This window comes from Bubalus bubalis, chromosome X (genome assembly GCF_019923935.1).
Source record: "Bubalus bubalis isolate 160015118507 breed Murrah chromosome X, NDDB_SH_1, whole genome shotgun sequence".
NCBI classification, from domain to species: Eukaryota; Metazoa; Chordata; class Mammalia; order Artiodactyla; family Bovidae; genus Bubalus; species Bubalus bubalis.
This window is the reverse complement of record NC_059181.1, coordinates 68,551,726-68,572,204: the sequence shown is the minus strand read 5'-3', so window position 1 is coordinate 68,572,204 and position 20,479 is coordinate 68,551,726. Positions and strand designations below refer to the sequence as shown.

General features: G+C 38.7%; 1 protein-coding gene across 1 annotated transcript in view; it reads left to right on the top strand.

Annotated features, from left to right (window-relative positions):
- The window catches only part of LOC102393884 (fibronectin type III domain containing protein 3C1-like), a 73,720-nt gene extending 53,917 nt beyond the window's left edge, over positions 1-19,803 (top strand). Inside the window, exons 24-25 of the mRNA XM_044936481.2 lie at positions 18,265-18,386; positions 18,849-19,803. Of these exons, the coding sequence (XP_044792416.2) occupies positions 18,265-18,386; positions 18,849-19,187 (461 nt within the window). The 3' untranslated portion in view covers positions 19,188-19,803. The remainder of the gene's footprint in view (positions 1-18,264; positions 18,387-18,848) is intronic.
- Positions 19,804-20,479: the final 676 nt, after the last annotated feature.

The window sequence follows — 20,479 nt, the reverse complement described above, 5'->3', positions numbered from 1 at the left end:
TCATGATTTTTTATATTTTAATTTTATTGGAGTATAGTTGATTTTTAAAATGTTGTGTTAGTTTCAGGTGTAAAGCAAAGTGATTCAGCTATACATATATATATACATACATATATATATCCACTCATATATATAGTGGATATATATATCCACTATACATATATCCACTCTTTTTTTAGATTCTTTTCTCATATAGGTTATGCCAGAAAACTGAGTAGAGTTCCCTGTGCTATTCAGCAGATCCTTGTTGTGTATCTATCTTATATTTAGTAGTATGTGTGTATTCATCTCAAGTTCCTGATTTATCCCTTCCCCCCATGTTTTCCCTTTGGTAGGCATAAGCCTGCTTTCCATATCTGTAAGTCTGTTTCTGTTTTTGAAATAAATTCATTTGTCTTTTATAGATTAAATTGCATATATAGTGATATTATAGAATATTTGTCTTTCTCTTTCTGACTTAACTTCACCTAGCATGACAGTCTCTAGGTCCATTCATGTTGCTGCAAATGGCATTATTTTATTCTTTTTATGACTGAATGAGCTTCCTTGGTGGCTCAGTGTCAAAGAACATACCTGCCAGTGCAGGAGATGCAGGTTCAATCCCTGGGTCAGGAAGATCCCGTGGCGAAGGAAGAGAAGGAAATGGCAACCCACTCCAGTATTCTTGCCTGGGAAATTCCATGGACAGAAAAGCCTGGCAGGCCACACTCCATGGGGTCACAAAAGAGTTGGACACAACTCTTAGTGACTAAACAACAACAAACAATACTCCACTGTATATATGTACTACATCTTTATCCATTCCTCTGTCGATGGCCTTTTACGTTGCTTCCATGCCCTGGCTACTGTAAATAGCACTGATATGAACATTGGGGTGCATGTATCTTTTCAAATTATGGTTTCCTCCAGATATATGTCCAGGAGTGGGATTGCTGGAACATATGGTAGCTGTATTTTTAGTTTTTAAAGGAACCTCCAAACTGTTCTCCATAGTGGATGTACCAATTTACATCCCCACCAACAGTGTAGGAGGGTTCCCTTTTCTCCACACTCTCTCCAACATTTGTTTGTACACTTTTTGATGATGGCCATTCTGACTGGTGTGACATGATACTTCATTGTAATTTTGATTTGCATTTCTGTAACAAATAGTGATGTTGAGCATCTTCTCATGTGCTTTTTGATCATCTGTATGTCCTCTTTAGAGAAATGTGTATTTAGATATTCTGCCCATTTTTTTTTTATTGGGTTGTTTTTTTGGAAATTGAGCTGCATGAGCTGCTTGTATATTTTGGAGATTAATTCTTTGTTGGATGCTTTGTTTGCAAATATTTTCTCCCATTCTGTGGGTAGTCTTTTCATATTGTTTATGGCTTCCTTTGCTATGCAAAATCTTTTGAGTTTAATGAGGTCCCATTTGCTTATTTTTGTTTTTATTTTCATTATTATAGGAGATGGATTGAAAAAGATACTGCTGCCATTTGCATCCAAGAGGTTCTGCCTATATTTTCCTCTAAGAGTTTTATAATATCTAGTCTTATATTTAGATCTTTAATCCATTTTGAGTTTATTTTTGTGTATAGTATCAGAGAATTTCTAATTTCATTCTTTTACATGCAACTGTTCAGTTTTCCCAACACCACTTATTGAAGAGACTGTCTTTTCTCCATTATATATTCTTGTCTCCTTTGTCATAGATTAGGTGACCACAGGATTATGGGTTTATCTCTGGACTTTCTATCCTGTTTCATTGATCTATATTTGTTTTTGTGCCTGTATAATACTATTTTGATTACTGTTGCTTTGTAGCATAATCTGAAGTCAGGGAGCCTGATTCTTCCAGCTCTATTTTTCTTTCTCAAGCTTGCTTTGGCTATTCAGGGTCTTTTATATTTCCATACAAATTGTAAATTTTTTTCTTCTAATTCTGTCGAAAATGCTATTTTATTTTTTTTAATTTTATTTTATTTTTAAACTTTACATAACTGTATTAGTTTTGCCAAATATCAAAATGAATCCGCCACAGGTATACATGTGTTCCCCATCCTGAACCCTCCTACCTCCTCCCTCCCCATTCCATCCCTCTGGGTCGTCCCAGTGCACCAGCCCCAAGCATCCAGTATTGTGAAAATGCTATTTTAATTTGATCAAGGCTGCATTGAATTTGTAAATTACTTTGGGTAGTATAGTCATTTTCATAATATTGATTCTTCAAATCCAAGAATGTAGTATATTTCTGCATCTGTTTGTGTAATCTTTGATTTTTTTCAAATCAAAATTTGATTTTTTTATTTTATAGTTTTCAGAGTACAGGTTTTTTGTCTCCTTAAGTGGGTATTTTATTCTTTTTGTTGCAAGAGTGAATGGAATTGCTTCCTTAATTTATCTTTCTATTTTTCATTGTTAGTGTGTAGAAATACAAGAGATTTCTGTGTATTAATTTTGGGGGTTTTTTTGTCTTTGGGAATTTTTTTACTCAGCATAATTCTTTGGAAATTCATTCAGCTGGGTGTGTATATAGCAGTAGTTTGTTTCTTTTTGCAGCTGAGCAGTATTCCATGATATAGAATAGCCACAATTTTTTAAAACACTCATCCAAAGAAAGATACCTGGTTGTTTCCAGTTATTAGCTATTATAAATAAAGCTTCTATAAGTATTCATTTATAGGTTTTTGTCTGAGCACAAGTTTTCATTTCTCTGGGATAAATGCCTAGGAATGCAATTGCTGGAAGTTGGGTATTTAATTTTTAAGAAACTGCCAAATTGTTTTCAAGGAGGCTGTGCCAATTTATTATACATCCCCACCAGTGATGTATGAGCAAGCCAGTTTCTACACTTTCTCATCAGCATTTGGGATTGTCATTATTTTTTATTTAGTCATCCTAATAAGTGTGTATTGGCATTCAATTGTGATTTTAATTTGCCATTCCCTCATGGCTAATGATGTTGAACATATTTTCTTGTGCTTATTTACCATCTGGGTATCTTCTTGGGTGATATGTCTTCATAATTTCTCCCATTTTCCAATTGGATTTTTTGCTTACTATTGAGTTTTGAGAGCATTTACATTCTAGATATTAGTCCTTTTTTGGATATGTGGCTTGATAATATCTTCTCTCACTTTGTAGTTTTTCATTCTCTTCACAGGGTCTTTTGCTGAGCAAAAGACTTAAATTTTGATGAAGTTGTTTTCCTTTATTGTGTTTTTGGTGTCAAGTCTAAATTCTTTGCCAAACTGTAAATCTGGAAGAATTTTTCCCACGGTGTTTTGTTTTCTTTTTTTCCTAAAGGTTTCATAGGTATAGGTTATACATTTAAATCCATGAGCTGTTTTGAGTTAATTTTCTTTTTTTTTTCCCAATGTATTTTAAATGTATTTATTTTAATTGGAGACTAATTACTTTACAATATTGTAGTAGTTTTTGCCATACATTGACATGAATCAGCCATGGGTATACATGTGTTCCCCATCCTGAACCCCCTTCCCACCTCCCTCCCCATCCCATCCCTCTGGGTCATCCCAGTGCACCAGCCCTGAGCACCCGGTCTCATGCATCAAACCTGGACTAGCGAACTGTTTCACATATGATAATATGCATGTTTCAATGCTATTCTCTAAGACCATCCCACACTCGCCTTCTCCCACAGAGTCCAAAAGACGGTTCTATACATCTGTGTCTCTTTTGCTATCTCGCATTTAGGGTTATCGTTACCATCTTTCTAAATTCCATATATATGCATTAGTATACTGTATTGGTGTTTTTCTTTCTGGCTTACTTCACTCTGTATAATAGTTTTCAGTTTCATCCACCTCATTAGAACTGATTCAAATGTATTCTTTATAATGGCTGAGTAATAGTCCATTGTGTATATGTACCACAGCTTTCTTATCCATTCATCTGCTGATGGACATCTAAGTTGCTTATAGGCTATTATAAACTGTGTGTGTGTGTGTGTGTGTGTGTGTGTGTGTGTGTGTATAGGCTATTATAAACAGTGCTGCCATGAACATTGGGGTACACATGTCTCTTTCAGTTCTGGTTTCCTCAGTGTGTATGCCCAGCAGTGGGATTTCTGGGTCCTATGGCAGTTCTATTTCCAGTTTTTTTTAAGGAATCTCCACACTGTTCTCCATAGTGGCTGTACTAGTTTGCATTCCCACCAAAAGTGTAAGAGGGTTCCCTTTTCTCCACACCCTCTCCAGCATTTATTGCTTGTAGATTTTTGGATAGTAGCCATTCTGACCAGTGTGAGACGGTACCTCATTGTGGTTTTGATTTGCATTTCTCTGATAATGAGTGATGTTGAGCATCTTTTCATGTGTTTGTTAGCCATCTGTATGTCTTCTTTGAAGAAATGTGTGTTTAGTTCTTTGGCCCATTTTTTGATTGGGTCGTTTCTTTTTCTGGAATTGAGCTGCAGGAGTTTTTTTGTATATTTTTGAGATTAATTCTTTGTCAGTTGCTTTGTTTGCTATTATTTTCTCCCATTCTGAAGGCTGTCTTTTCACTTTGCTTATAGTTTCCTTTGTTGTGCACAAGCTTTTAAGTTTAATTAGGTCCCATGTGTTTATTTTTGCTTTTATTTCCAATATTCTGGGAGGTGAGACATAGAGGATCCTGCTGTGATTTATGTCGGAGAGTGTTTTGCCTTTGTTTTCCTCTAGGAGTTTTATAGTTTCTGGTCTTACGTTTAGATCTTTAATCCATTTTGAGTTTTGTGTGTGTGTGTGTGTGGCGTTAGAAAGTGCTCTAGTTTCATTCTTTTACAAGTGGTTGACCAGTTTTTCCAGCACCACTTGTTAAAGAGATTGTCTTTTCTCCATTATATATTTTTGCCTCCTTTGTCAAAGATAAGGTGACTATAGGTGCATGGATTTATCTCTGGGCTTTCTATTTTGTTCCATTGATCTATATTTCTGTCTTTGTGCCAGTACCATACTGTCTTGATGACTGTAGCTTTGTAGTAGAGCCTGAAGTCAGGCAGGTTGATTCCTCCAGTTCCATTCTTCTTTCTCAAGATTGCTTGGCTATTCAAGGCTTTTTGTATTTCCATACAAATTGTAAAATTATTTGTTCTAGTTCTGTGAAAACTACTGTTAGTAGCTTGATAGGGATTGCATTGAATCTATAGATTGCTTTGGGTAGTATACTCATTTTCACCATATTCATTCTTCCAATCCATGAACATGGTCTATTTCTCCATCTATTTGTGTCATATTTTATTTCTTTCATCAGTGTTTTATAGTTTTCTATATATAAGTCTTTTATTTCTTAAGGTAGATTTATTCCTAAGTATTTTATTCTTTTTGTTGCAATTATGAATGGAATTGTTTCCTTAATTTCTCTTTCTGTTTCCTCGTTGTTAGCGTATAGGATTGCAAGGGATTTCTGTGTGTTGATTTTATATCCTGCAAATTTACTGTATTCATTGATTAGCTCTAGTAATTTTCTGGTGGAGTCTTTAGGGTTTTCTATGTAGAGGATCATGTCATCTGCAAACAGTGAGAGTTTTACTTCTTCTTTTCCAATCTGGATTCCTTTAATTTCTTTTTCTGCTCTGATTGCTGTGGCTAAAACCTCCAAAACTATGTTGAATAGTAGTGGTGAGAGTGGGCACCCTTGTCTTGTTCCTGACTTTAGGGGAAATGCTTTCAAATTTTCACCATTGAGGATAATGTTTGCTGTGGGTTTGTCATATATAGCTTTTATTATGTTGAGGTATGTTCCTTCTATTTCTGCTTTCTGGAGGGTTTTTATCATAAATGGATGTTGAATTTTGTCAAAGGCTTTCTCTGCACCTATTGAGATAATCATATGGTTTTTATCTTTCAATTCGTTAATGTGGTGTATTACATTGATTGTTTTGCGGATATTGAAGAATCTTTGCATTCCTGGGATAAAGCCCACTTGTTCATGATGTATGATCTTTTTAATGTGTTGCTGGATTCTATTTACTAGAATTTTGTTAACGATTTTTGCATCTATGTTCATCAGTGATATTGGCCTGTAGTTTTCTTTTTTTGTGGCATCTTTGTCTGGTTTTGGTATTAGGGTAATCATGGCCTCATAGAATGAGTTTGGATGTTTACCTTCCTCTGAAATTTTCTGGAAGAGTTTGAGTAAGATAGGTGTTAGCTCTTCTCTAAATTTTTGATAGAATTCAGCTGTGAAGCCGTCTGGTCCTGGGCTTTTGTTTGCTGGAAGATTTCTGATTACAGTTTCAATTTCCATCCTTGTGATGGGTCTGTTAAGGTCTTCTCTTTCTTCCTGGTTCAGTTTTGGAAAGTCGTACTTTTCTAGGAATTTGTCCATTTCTTCCAAGTTGTCCATTTTATTGGCATATAGTTGCTGATAATAGTCTCTTATGATCCTTTGTATTTCCATGTTGTCTGTTGTGATTTCTCCATTTTCATTTCTAATTTTGTTGATTTGATTCTTCTCCCTTTGTTTCTTGATGAGTCTGGCTAATAGTTTGTCAATTTTTTTTTATCTTCTCAAAGAACCAGCTTTTGGCTTTGTTGATTTTTGCCATGGTCTCTTTTGTTTCTTTTGCATTTATTTCGGCCCTAATTTTTAAGATTTCTTTCCTTCTACTAACCCTGGGGTTCTTCATTTCTTCCTTTTCTAGTTGCTTTAGATGTAGAGTTAGATCATTTATTGACTTTTTTTTGTTTCTGAGGTAAGCCTGTATTGCTATGAACCTTCCCCTTAGCACTGCTTTTACAGTGTTCCATAGGTTTGGGGTTGTTGTGTTTTCATTTTCATTCATTTCTATGCCTATTTTAATTTCTTTTTTGATTTCTTCCACCTTGTTTTTTATTCAGAAGCGTGTTGTTTAGCCTCCATAGTTGGAATTTTTAATAGTTTTTTTCCTGTATTTGACATCTAATCTTACTGCATTGTGGTCAGAAAAGATGCTTGGAATTATTTCCATTTTTTTGAATTTACCAGGCTAGATTTATGGCCCAGGATCTGATCTATTCTGGAGAAGGTTCCGTGTGCACTTGAGAAAAAGGTGAAATACATTGTTTTGTGGTGAAATGTCTTGCGGATATCAATTAGGTCTAACTGATCCATTGTGTCATTTGAAGTTTGTGTTTCCTTGTTAATTTTCTGTTTAGGTGATCTATCCATAGATGTGAGTGGGGTATTAAAGTCTCCCACTATTATTGTGTTATTGTTAACTTCCCCTTTCATATTTGTTAGCATTTGCCTTACATATTACAGTGCTCCTATGTTGGGTGCATATATATTTTATAATTGTTGTATCTTCTTCTTGGACTGATCCTTGATCATTATGTAGTGTCCTTCTTTGTCTCTTTTCACAGCCTTTGTTTTAAAGTCTATTTTATCTGATATGAGTATTGCTACTCCTGCTTTCTTTTGGTCCCTATTTGCATGGAAAATCTTTTTCTAGCCCTTCACTTTCAGTCTGTATGTGTCCCCTGTTTTGAGGTGGGTCTCTTGTAGACAACATATATAGGGGTCTTGTTTTTGTATCTGTTCAGCCAGTCTTTGTCTTTTGGTTGGGGCATTCAACCCATTTACATTTAAGATAATTATTGATAAATATTATCCCATTGCCATTTCCTTTGTTGTTTTGGGTTTAAGTTTATACACCCTTTCTGTGTTTCCTGTCTAGAGAAGATTCTTGTGCATTTGTTGGAGAGCTGGTTTGGTGGTGCTGAATTCTCTCAGCTTTTGCTTGTCTGTAAAGCTTTTGATTTCTCCTTCATATTTGAATGAGATCTTTGCTGGGTAAAGTAAGTATGTCTTGCCATTCCCTTCTGGCCTGAAGAGTTTCTATTGAAAAATCAGCTGTTATTCTTATGGGAATCCCCTTGTGTGTTATTTATTGTTTTTCCCTTGCTGCTTTTAATATTTGTTCTTTGTGCTTGATCTTTGTTAATTTGATTAATATGTGTCTTGGGGTCTTTCGCCTTGGGTTTATCCTGTTTGGGACTCTCTGGGTTTCTTGGCTTGGGTGGCTATTTCCTTCCTCATCTTAGGGAAGTTTTCACCTATTATCTCCTCAAGTATTTTCTCATGGCCTTTCTTGTTGTCTTCTTCTTCTGGGATTCCTATGATTCAAACGTTGGGGAATTTCACATTGTCCCAGATGTCCCTGAGGTTGTCCTCATTTCTTTTAATTCTTTTTTCCTCTCTGCTTCATTTATTTCTACCATCTATCTTCTACCTCACTTATCCCATCTTCTGCCTCCGTTATTCTACTGTTGCTTCCCTCCACAGTGTTTTTGATCTCATTTATTGCATTATTCATTATATAGTGACTCTTTTTTATTTCTTCTAGGTCCTTGTTAAATATTTCTTGTATCTTCTCAATCCTTGTCTCCAGGCTATTTATCTGTAACTCCATTTTGATTTCAAGATTTTTGATCATTTTTACTATCATTATTCTGAATTATTTTTCAGGTAGACTCCCTATCTCCTCCTCTTTTGTTTGGTTTGGTGGACATATATCATGTTCCTTTGCCTGCTGGGTATTTCTCTGCCTTTTTCATCTTGTTTAGATTGCTGTGTTTGGGGTGGCCTTTCTGTATTCTAGCAGTTTCTGGTTCCTCTTTACTGTGGAGGTTCCTCCCTGTGGGTGGGGTTGGATGAGTGGTTTGTCAATGTTTCCTTGTTAGGCAAGCTTACATCAGTGTTCTGGTGGGTGGAACTGGATTTCTTCTCCTTGGAGTGCAATGAAGTGTCCAGTAGTGAGTTTTGAGATGTCTATGGTTTTGGTGTGACTTTGGGCAGCCTGTATATTGAAACTCAGGAGTATGTTCCTGCATTGCTGGAGAATTTGCACGGTGTGTCTTTCTCTGGAACTTGTTGGCTCTTGGCTGGTGCTTGCTTTCAGTGTAGGTATAGAGGCTTTTGGATGATCTCTTATGAATTAATGTTCCCTGGCGCCAGGAGTTCTCTGGTGTCCTCAGGTTTGGGGCTTAAGCCTCCTGCCTCTGGTTTGCAGTCTTCTTTTTACAGTAGCCTCAAGACTTCTCCATCCAAACAGCACTGATGATAAAACTTCTAGGTTAATGGTGAAAAGATTCTCCACAGTGAGGGACACCCAGAGAGGTTCACAGAGTTACAAGGAGAAGAGAAGTGGGAGGAGGGATATAGAGGTGACCAGGAGGAGAAGAGGGGGAATCAAAAGGGGAGAGAGCAATCTGGCTATCTCCTCCCTATCTCAGTAAATAATTCCCTATGTGCTCTCCACAGTCTGCAACCCTCAGAGAGGTTCACGGAGTTACATAAAGAAGAGAAGAGGGAGGAAGGAGATAGAGGTGAGCAGGAGGAGAAGAAGGGGGTGATCAAAAGGAGAGAGATAGATCTAGGCAGTACTCTGTTCCCTAAGTGTTCTCCACAGCCCATAACACACACAGAGATTCACAGAGTTGGGTAGAGAAGAGAAGGGGAAAGGAGGAGATAGAGGTGGCCTGGGGGAGAATAAGGAGAGTCAAATGGGGAAGAGAGTAATCAAGCCAGTAATCACACTCCTAAATGGGTACTGAAGGTTGGATTCTTAAATGTACAAAATTGATAACAAATACCATAAAGCAAAGATTAAAAATCTAGAGTAGAGGTTAGAGTCTCAAAAATACAATATTTTAAAAAATTACAAAAAGTGTAAGAAATATATATGAAGTTTGCTTTAAAGATAGGGGTTTTCTTTTTTGCAAGGTAATCAGATCAGATCAGTCGCTCAGTCGTGTCTGACTCTCTGCGACCCCATGAATCGCAGCACGCCAGGCCTCCCTGTCCATCACCAACTCCCGAAGTTCACTCAGACTCATGTCCATCGAGTCAGTGATGCCATCCAGCCATCTTATCCTCTGTCATCCCCTTCTCCTCTTGCCCCCAATCCCTCCCAGCATCAGAGTCTTTTCCAATGAGTCAACTCTTCTCATGAGGTGGCCAAAGTACTGGAGTTTCAGCTTTAGCATCATTCCTTCCAAAGAAATCCCAAGGGCTGATCTCCTTCAGAATGGACTGTTTGGATCTCCTTGCAGTCCAAGGGACTCTCGAGTCTTCTCCAACACCACAGTTCAAAAGCATCAATTCTTCGGCACTCAGCCTTCTTCACAGTCCAACTCTCACATCCATACATGACCACAGGAAAAACCGTAGCCTTGACTAGACGGACCTTTGTTGGCAAAGTAATGTCTCTGCTTTTCAATATGCTATCTAGGTTGGTCATAACTTTCCTTCCAAAGAGTAAGCGTCTTTTAATTTCATGGCTGCAGTCACCATTTGTAGTGATTTTGGAGCCCCGAAAAATAAAGTTTGACACTGTTTCCACTGTTTCCCCATCTATTTCCCATGAAGTGATGGGACCGGATGCCATGATCTTTGTTTTCTGAATGTTGAGATTTAAGCCAACTTTTTCACTCTCCTCTTTCACTTTCATCAAGAGGCTTTTTAGTTCCTCTTCACTTTCTCCATAAGGGTGGTGTCATCTGCATACCTGAGGTTATTGATATTTCTCCCGGCAATCTTGATTCCAGCTTGTGTTTCTTCCAGCCCAGCGTTTCTCATGATGTACTCTGCATATAAGTTAAATAAGCAGGGTGACAATATACAGCCTTGACATACTCCTTTTCCTATTTGGAACCAGTCTGTGGTTCCATGTCCAGTTCTAACTGTTGCTTCCTGACCTGCATACAAATTTCTCAAGAGGCAGATCAGGTGGTCTGGTATTCCCATCTCTTTCAGAATTTTCCACAGTTTATTGTGATCCACACAGTCAAAGGCCTCGGCATAGTCAATGAAGCAGAAGTAGATGTTTTTTCTGGAATGCTCTTGCTTTTTCCATGATCCAGCGGATGTTGGCAATTTGATCTCTGGTTCCTCTGCCTTTTCTAAAACCAGCTTGAACATCTGGAAGTTCACAGTTCACATATTGCTGAAGCCTGGCTTGGAGAATTTTGAGCATTACTTTACTAGCGTGTGAGATGAGTGCAATTGTGCAGTAGTTTGAGCATTCTTTAGCATTGCCTTTCTTTGGGATTGGAATGAAAACTGATCTTTTCCAGTCCTGTGGCCACTGCTGAGTTTTCCAAATTTGCTGGCATATTGAATGCAGCACTTTCACAGCATCATCTTTCAGGATTTGAAATAGCTCAACTGGAATTCCATCACCTCCACTAGCTTTGTTTGTAGTGATGCTTTCTAAGGCCCACTTGACTTCACATTCCAGGATGTCTGGCTCTAGGTCAGTGATCACACCATCGTGATTATCTTGGTCGTGAAGATCTTTTTTGTACAGTTCTTCTGTGTATTCTTGCCCTCTCTTAATATCTTCTGCTTCTGTTAGGTCCATACCATTTCTGTCCTTTATCGAGCCCATCTTTGCATGAAATGTTCCTTTGGTATCTCTGATTTTCTTGAAGAGATCTCTAGTCTTTTCCATTCTGTTGTTTTTCTCTATTTCTTTGCATTGATCGCTGAAGAAGGCTTTCTTATCTCTTCTTGCTATTCTTTGGAACTCTGCATTCAGATGTTTATATCTTTCCTTTTTTCCTTTGCTTTTCACTTCTCTTCTTTTCACAGATTTTTGTAAGCCCTCCCCAGACAGCCATTTTGCTTTTTTGCATTTCTTTTCCATGGGGATGGTCTTGATCCCTGTCTCCTGTACAATGTCATGAACCTCATTCCATAGTTCATCAGGCACTCTATCTATCAGATCTAGGCCCTTAAATCTATTTCTCACTTCCACTCTATAATCATAAGGGATTTGATTTAGGTCATACCTCAATGGTCTAGTGGTTTTCCCCCACTTTCTTTTGGCAATAAGGAGTTCATGGTCTGAGCCACAGTCAGCTCCTGGTCTTGTTTTTGCTGACTGTATAGAGCTTCTCCATCTTTGGCTGCAAAGAATATAATCAATCTGATTTTGGTGTTGACCATCTGGTGATGTCCATGTATAGAGTCTTCTCTTGTGCAAGGTAATAGTAGGTTATAAAAATGAAAATTAAAGGAGTAATAAAGGACTTTAAAAAAAGAAAAAATATTTTTTAGTTTAAAAAAAGTGATAGTAAAAAATATATCTAGGAATTTCTCTGGAGCTGTTGCGTGCAATGTGGGGTCAGTTCAGTTTCAGATAGTTCCTTGTTCCAGCTTATAATTCTCAAGATCTATAGGCCCCTTCCAATGTAGTCTGTGTTAACTACAGGGATTTTAACCTGTTGCACCTGTCACTTCCAAAGCTGTTCCCTCTGTTTATTTTGGCTTCCTCTGTTTGCAAGTCTCTTCAGTGTCTAATTTCTGCCCTGACACAAGGGGGCGAAGGTGGTCTCTTGTTTAGGCTCACTTGTTCAGTCGTGCTGTGGGGAGGGAGGAACACTGCAAACAAATATTACTGGCGTGTGTGGGGAGTGCTCACAGTGTCTCTGCCACACTAGGTTTGCCCGCACTCATGGCCTGTGTGCTTTCCCAGTCTACACTGCTCAGGCCCCAGGTTGCTCTGCGGGGGGGCGGGGGTGGGGGTACCTGGGTTGCATGCACTTCCCAGGTCTAAGCCACTCAGGTTCAGGTTCTTGGGTACTCCACAAAGGCGCAGTTTCTGTTGGGCCTGCGTTTTGTGTCTTTCCCTGGTCCAAGCAGCTCAGGCAACCAGGTGCTTGGCAAGTGCACTCTTCGCAGGCAACGAGTGCATCTTATTATGTCCCCGGTCCCAGCCGCTCGAATTCCTGGGCTGCAGCGGGCGTGCCCATCTCCGGTGTGTCGTGTGTCTTCCTGGAAGCTGATCTCTGGCTGCGACCCTCCCGGCAGATGTCAACCATCCAGAATCCCAGGCTTGGGATTGTGCAAGCCTGTGCAAACTATGCAAGCTTGTTCACAGTTTGGTAGGGGATACCATCTCTGGGGCCGAATTTGCCCCTTTCCAACTCTGGCTGGCACCCACCTGCCCCCTGCCTCCGGCAGGGGATGGGCTAGTCCGCAGCCTGCTAGCTCTCCTTTGGTATTTGCTCAGTCCTTTGTTCTGTGAGCTGGCCAGCAGTGCCTTAGGTTAGGGCTTTTCGCAGGATAGTTCCTCTTTTTTTTTTCCTCTCTCTCTCTGGCTATCCCACAGTTTAGGTTGCTATCTCACGTTAGCTCCTTCAGATTGCCCTCAGGACATTCAGGTCTGGTCCTTACCCTAAGCAGTGCAGCCCGCTCCTCCCCGTTCAGCCCCCCTCTTGCTGGTGGCAGATGCAAGCCTCTGGGGTACTTCTCTGCTGGGAGTTGCCGTTAGGCATGTAATCTGTGGGGTGTTTTTTTTTTCTCCTGGTTATGTTGCCCTCCAAGATTCCGAAACTCCCCACAGACCTGCCGGTGAGAGGGTTTCCTGGTGTTTGGAAACTTCTCCTCTTTTAAGACTCTCTTTCCGGGACAGATCTCTGACCCTAACTCTTTTGTCTCTCTTTTTATCTTTTATATTTTGTCCTACCTCCTTTCGAAGACAATGGGCTGATTTTATGGGTGTCTGATGTCCTCTGCCAGCATTAAGAAATTGTTTTGTGGATTTTGCTCAGCGTTCAAATGTTCTTTCAATGAATTTGTGGGGGAGATGTGGTCTCCCTGACCTATTCCACCGCCATCTTAGGACTGCCCCCTGTGTATTAATTTTGCATCCTACAACTTTACTGAGTACATTGATGAGCTCTAGTAGTTTTCTAGCAGCATTTTTTATGTATAGTATCATGTCATCTGCAAACACTGACAGTTTTACTTCTTCAGAATCATATTTTTTACATATTTTGAGATAAACTAATCCAGCCAATCACGCTATAACTAGTGCCATTTTGAGAGGAAGAAGCTGAGTCCCCAAAATGGTAACTTAGCTAAAGAACACTATGAACCAGTGGCAGAGGCAAGATTAGTACTGTAGGCTCCTGATTCCCATCATAGTTTCCTTTCCATTTTATCTATTCTTTCTCAAATGGATTAACACACAAAGTGCATCAACTAATAAGCATGGTTATACTGATTAAAGCTGAGAAACGCCCACATAAATTTAGTATTAGGTACATATTTGTACATATTTAGTACAAATTTTTTAGCTTCGTATTTGGTAATTAGTACACATTTGATAGGGCTTCCCTGGTGGATCAGTGGCAAAGAATCTGCCTGCCACTGTAGGAGACCTGGGTTTGATAACTGGATCAGGAGGGTCCCCTGGAGAAAGAAATGGCAATCCACTCTAGTATTCTTGCCTGGAGAATCCCATGGACAGAGAAGTACGGTGTTCTACGATCCTCGAGGTTGCAAAAGAGTCAGACACAACTTTATGACTAAACAAACACAACAACATAACAACATATTTGATAATTTCTCAAACTCTGAATTTAGTTCTCCTTATAGGAGTAAAATAAAGTGTTGTTGGTAATACATAAAGAGGCCGAGTAGTCATGAAAGCTCAAGCTTTGAGGATTTTTTCCTTACCAGTTGTAAAGTTCAGTTGCTTTAATCCATCCACACATGAGTCCAAGCACTGTTATGAAATGGTTTTCACTGTAAAACTAACTGGAACATATTGCAATTAAACATGATTTAGATCACAATACCTTGCTCTCTTTCTATATATTTAAGCCCCATTTTCCTCAAACGTAGAAAGATTAAGAACATGGAATAAAGATGCTACTTTCCTACTAAGTTTCTGTCTTTCTTTCCTAAGTCAGCTTCTACCCTACTTTCCTCACACATTTTCTGTGATCTTAAAATTATTAATGACTGTGAGGATTCTTCCAAATGTATGATACATCATATAAATACAATGCAAGAGATTATATCAGTAGGGATTCAACCAGAGTAATAAAAGTTGTAAAGTTCAGTTGCTCAGTCATGTCCAACTCTTTGCGACCTTATGGACTGCAGCACGCCAGGCTTCCCTGTCCAACACCAACTCCCAGAGTTTATTCAAACTCATGTCCATTTAGTCGGTGATGCCATCCAACCATTTCATCCTCTGTTGCCCCCTTCTCCTCCTGCCTTCAATCTTTCCCAGCATCAAGGTCTTTTCCAAAGAGTCAGTTCTTCACATCAAGTGGTGAAACTATTGGAGCTTCAGCTTCAGAATCAGTCCTTCCAATGAATACTCAGGACTAACTTCCTTTAGGATTGACTGGCTGGAGCTCCTTGCAGTCCAAGGGACTCTCAAGAGTCTTTGCCAACACCACATTTCAAAAGCATCAATTCTTCTGTTTTCAGCTTTCTTTACAGTTCAACTCTCACGTCCATACATGACTACTGGAAAAACCATAGCTTTGACTAGATGGACTTCTGTTGGCAAAGTAATGTTTCTGCTTTTTTTTTTTTTTTAAACTTTACAATATTGTATTAGTTTTGCCAAATATCGAAATGAATCCGCCACAGGTATACCTGTGTTCCCCATCCTGAACCCTCCTCCCTCCCCATACCCTCCCTCTGGGTCGTCCCAGTGCACCAGCCCCAAGCATCCAGTATCGTGCATCGAACCTGGACTGGCGACTCGTTTCATACATGATATTATACATGTTTCAATGCCATTCTCCCAAATCTCCCCACCCTCTCCCTCCCCTACAGAGTTCATGTTTCTGCTTTTTAATATGTTTTCTAGGTTGGTCATTGCTTTTCTTCCAAGGAGCAAGCGTCTTTTAATTAATGGCTGCAGTCACCATCTGCAGTGATTTTGGAGTCCCAAAAAATAAAGTCTGTCACTGTTTCCATTGTTTCCCCATCTATTTGCCATGAAGTGATGGAACTGGATGCCATGATCTTAGTTTTCTGAATGTTGAGCTTTAAGCCAACTTTTTCACTCTCCTCTTTCACTTTCATCAAGAGGCTTTTTAGTTCTTTGCTTTCTGCCATAAGGGTGATGGCATCTGCATATCTGAGGTTATTGATATTTCTCCCAGCAATCTTGATTCCAGCTTGTGCATCTTCCAGCCCAGCATTTCTCATGATGTACTCTGCATATAAGTTAAATAAGCAGGGTGACAATATACAGCCTTGACGTACTCCTTTTCCTATTTGGAACCAGTCTGTTGTTCCATGTCCAGTTCTAACTGTTGCTTCCTGACCTGCATACAAATTTCTCAAGAGGCAGGTCAGGTCATCTGGTATTTCCATCTCTTTCAGAATTTTGCCCAGTTTATTGTGATCCACACAGTCAAAGGCTTTGGCATAGTCAATAAAGCAGAAATAGATGTTTTTCTGGAACTCTCTTGCTTTTTCCATGATCCAGCGGATGTTGGCAATTTGATCTCTGGTTCCTCTGCCTTTTCTAAAACCAGCTTGAACATTTGGAAGTTCACGGTTCATGTATTACTGAAGCCTGGCTTGGGGAATTTTGAGCATTACTTTACTAGCGTGTGAGATGAGTGTAACTGTGCGGTAGTTTGAGCGTTCTTTGGCATTGCCTTTCTTTGGGATTGGAATGAAAACTGACCTTTTCCAGTCCTGTGGCCACTGCTGAGTTTTCCAAATTTGCTGGCATATTGAATGCAGCACTTTCACAGCATCATTTTTCGGGATTTGAAATAGCTCACCTGGAATTCCATCACCTCCACTAGCTTTGTTCATAGTGATGCTTTCTAAGGCCCACTTGACTTCCCATTCCAGGGTGTCTGGCTCTAGGTGAGTGATCACACCATCATGATTGTCTTGGTCGTGAAGATCTTTTTTGTACAGTTCTTCTGTGTATTCCTGCCACCTCTTCTTAATATCTTCTGCTTCTGTTAGGTCCATACCATTTCTGTCCTTTATCGTCCCCATCTTTGCATGAAATGCTCCCTTGGTATCTCTAATCTTCTTGAAGAGATCTCTAGTCTTTCCCATTCTGTTGTTTTCCTCTATTTCTTTGCATTGGTCTCTGAGGAAGGCTTTCTTATCTCTTCTTGCTATTCTTTGGAGCTCTGTATTCAGATGCTTATATCTTTTCTTTTCTCCTTTGCTTTTCGCTTCTCTTCTTTCCACAGCTATTTGTAAGGTCTCCCCAGACAGCCATTTTGCTTTTTTGCATTTCTTTTCCATGGGGATGGTCTTGATCCCTGTCTCCTGTACAATGTCACGAACCTCCATCCACAGTTCATCAGGCACTGTATCTATCAGATCTAGTCCCTTAAATCTATTTCTCACTTCCACTGTATCATCATAAGGGATTTTATTTAGGTCATACCTGAATGGTCTAGTAGTATTCCCTACTTTCTTCAATTTAAGTCTGAATTTGGCAATAAGGAGTTCATGGTCTGAGCCACAGTCATCTCCATGTCTTGTTTTTGTTGACTGTATAGAGCTTCTCCATCTTTGGCTGCAAAGAATATAATCATTCTGATTTCGATGTTGACCATCTGGTGATGTCCATGTGTAGAGTCTTCTCTTGTGTTGTTGGAAGAGGGTGTTTGCTATGACCAGTGCATTTTCTTGGCAAAACTCTATTAGTCTTTGCCCTGCTTCATTCCGTATTCCAAGGCCAAATTTGCCTGTTACTCCAGGTGTTTGTTAACTTCCTACTTTTGCTTTCCAGTTCCGTATAATGTAAAGGACATCTTTTTGGGGTGTTAGTTCTAAAAGGTCTTGTAGGTCTTCATAGAACCGTTCAACTTCAGCTTCTTCAGCATTACTGGTTGAGGCATAGACTTGGATCACTATGATATTGAATGGTTTGCCTTGGAAACGAACAGAGATCATTCTGTCGTTTTTGAGATTGCATCCAAGTACTGCATTTCAGACTCTTTTGTTGACCATGATGGCTACTCCATTTCTTCTAAGGGATTCCTGCCCACAGTAGTAGATATAATGGTCATCTGAGTTAAATTCACCCATTCCAGTCCATTTTAGTTTGCTGATTCCTAGCTTCTCTTCTTTTCTCAGCTATTTTTAAGGCCTCCTCAGACAACCTTTTTGCCTTTTTGCCTTTCTTTTTCTTGGGATGGCTTGATCACTTCCTCCTGTACAATGTTACGAACTTCCGTCCATAGTTCTTCAAGGCACTCTATCAGATCTAATCCTTTAAATTTGTTTGTCACTTCCAAAGTTGTAAAAGATATTACTAGAAAATAAAATATTTTTATTAATTGACAATTTTAAGTGCTTAAAGATTTTATTACAAGCATTAAGATGCTGGTGATACAGCAAAAGTTTTTACAATAAGAACTAAAAATATATATCACTTAGATTAATCTTACATGGGTTGCCTTTTACTGACCATATAAAACTGTATGAGAGATTTCAATGTTTTCAAGACCACCTGTGCAAAGTAGAACCATCTAAGCTGAAATTCTCTTTTTCTAGCACCTAAATTGCACCACTTGAATAACAATACTTGTGAGGTCAAATGGGAATCTTTGGAGCCAATAAATGGAGATTCCATAGTTTACAGTCTTAAGCTCATCAGTGGAAGTGGAACTGAGCTGGTAAATTCTTATAAATTTTGTCTTTGTAATTTATAATTTTACATCCTGCTGGGGACTGAGCTCTTGTCAAAGAGTACAATATTCTTTTATGATGTTGAAAGTAACTAAATCTTATCCAAAAATCCTATCTGGTCCTAAATATATATGTGCATAATACTTGGGAACAATTTGTTTATGTATTTAACTTAATATTATTGGATGTAGTTATTTTTAGATTCCACTAACCATATGCCCAAGCCATTTCAAACCGAATGGAATTTAATGTTTAACAGTTAACAGTCTTTGTTATTTGTTATATTGAAGAAAATTACACCTAAATAGTACTGGGATGTCAAGATATTAGAGACTGTAACAGTAAACTTTTATTTTGTTGTGAACATATTCATGCAATGTTTCCTGTTGTCAAAAACCTTTTTTTTTTGTAAGAAAATATAATTTTAATTTTGACTCTTTTTCATTTAGATTTACAAAGGACCGAACACATCATTCTCCTTTTCCAACTTTCTCACAAATTCACATTACTACTTCAAAGTCTGCGCTGGACGTCAATATCAGAATTCTGCTGGGATACAAGAGCTCTGGGGACAATGTAGCCCAAGTGCTCTTTTCTCAACCTATAAGCAACAGCCAGGGCCTGGTAAAGATGTTAGAGGAAGGCAGGGAAGCAGCCCTAGTGAAGGGAAACATGAAAAACCCAAGATAGAGATGAGTGATGATACCTTTGTTCTGATCCTTGTGATAGGATTTGCACTAATTGCTATTCAATGTGCTGCTATGATTCAGTACCTCCTTATCAACTAATCTATTTTTACACATTTTCAACTTTTTTAGGAAGTTCTAAAACAAAGTACATCAAATATAGAAATTGCTAGATGCATCTCAGTTCTTAAAAGTAAATTTTATTGGGTAGAAATCCTTATGAACTTTTATCTGACATCAAAAGAACTGCCTTCAAGACATTCGTTTTTAATTTTAAAAAAAGAAATTCATTGTGAGAGTAGAAGAGATTTTTTTTTTAGAAAGTAAGTATATTTTAAATTTGAGAATTTTAGCAACACTCCACTATTATGTAAAATGACCTAAAACCTCTCTTGAAAACTATTCCCTGTCTTAATTTTTCAAATGAATATTTTGCAAAGTTTTAAGAGTTATGAGAGGATAAAAGCATTTCCGAATTTTATACAGAACAAAGTGGTAAAAATCAATTCTACATGTCAACTTACATTCATATGAAATAATAAAAAGTATCTACCAACTTTATGTACTGTACTGTAATTTTTTCAAGGTAACATACTCAGCTGTTTGGCTTGTGCTCTGATAATTACTTTGATAGTGGGAAAGTACTAATTTACAGCACTTTGGGAGTGGAAGTAGGGAAGTAGGAAGCCATTTTATACCATTCTAAGCTCTTTCAAATACACTCAGTGTCAATTATTCTGTAACTGGAATAATTAAATATGATACATATGATTATTCATATTTTACATGGAATATTTAAATGATTTATTCTCAAAATTGATGCATTCATATTTATTTCTAGTTACAAATGAAGCATCTCTCTCTATTCTCACAATATTTCAGGAACTGTTTTGGCCATCTTGCAAAGGAGATGTTACCCTCTCCAAAGAATATTTCTTCAGTTCAGTTCAGTTCAGTTGCTCAGTAGTGTCTGATTCTTCGCGACCCCATGAATCGCAGCACGCCAGGCCTCCCTGTCCATCACCAACTCCCAGAGTTCATTCAGACTCACGTCCATCGAGTCAGTGATGCCATCCAGCCACCTCATCCTCTGCCGTCCCCTTCTCCTCCTGCCCCCAATCCCTCCCAGCATCAGAGTCTTTTCCAATGAGTCAACTCTTCGCATGAGGTGGCCAAAGTACTGGAGTTTCAGCTTTAGCATCATTCCTTCCAAAGAAATCCCAGGGCTGATCTCCTTCACAATGGACTGGTTGGATCTCCTTGCAGTCCAAGGGACTCTCAAGAGTCTTCTCCAACACCACAGTTCAAAAGCATCAATTCTTCGGCACTCAGCCTTCTTCACAGTCCAACTCTCACATCCATACATGACCACAGGAAAAACCGTAGCCTTGACT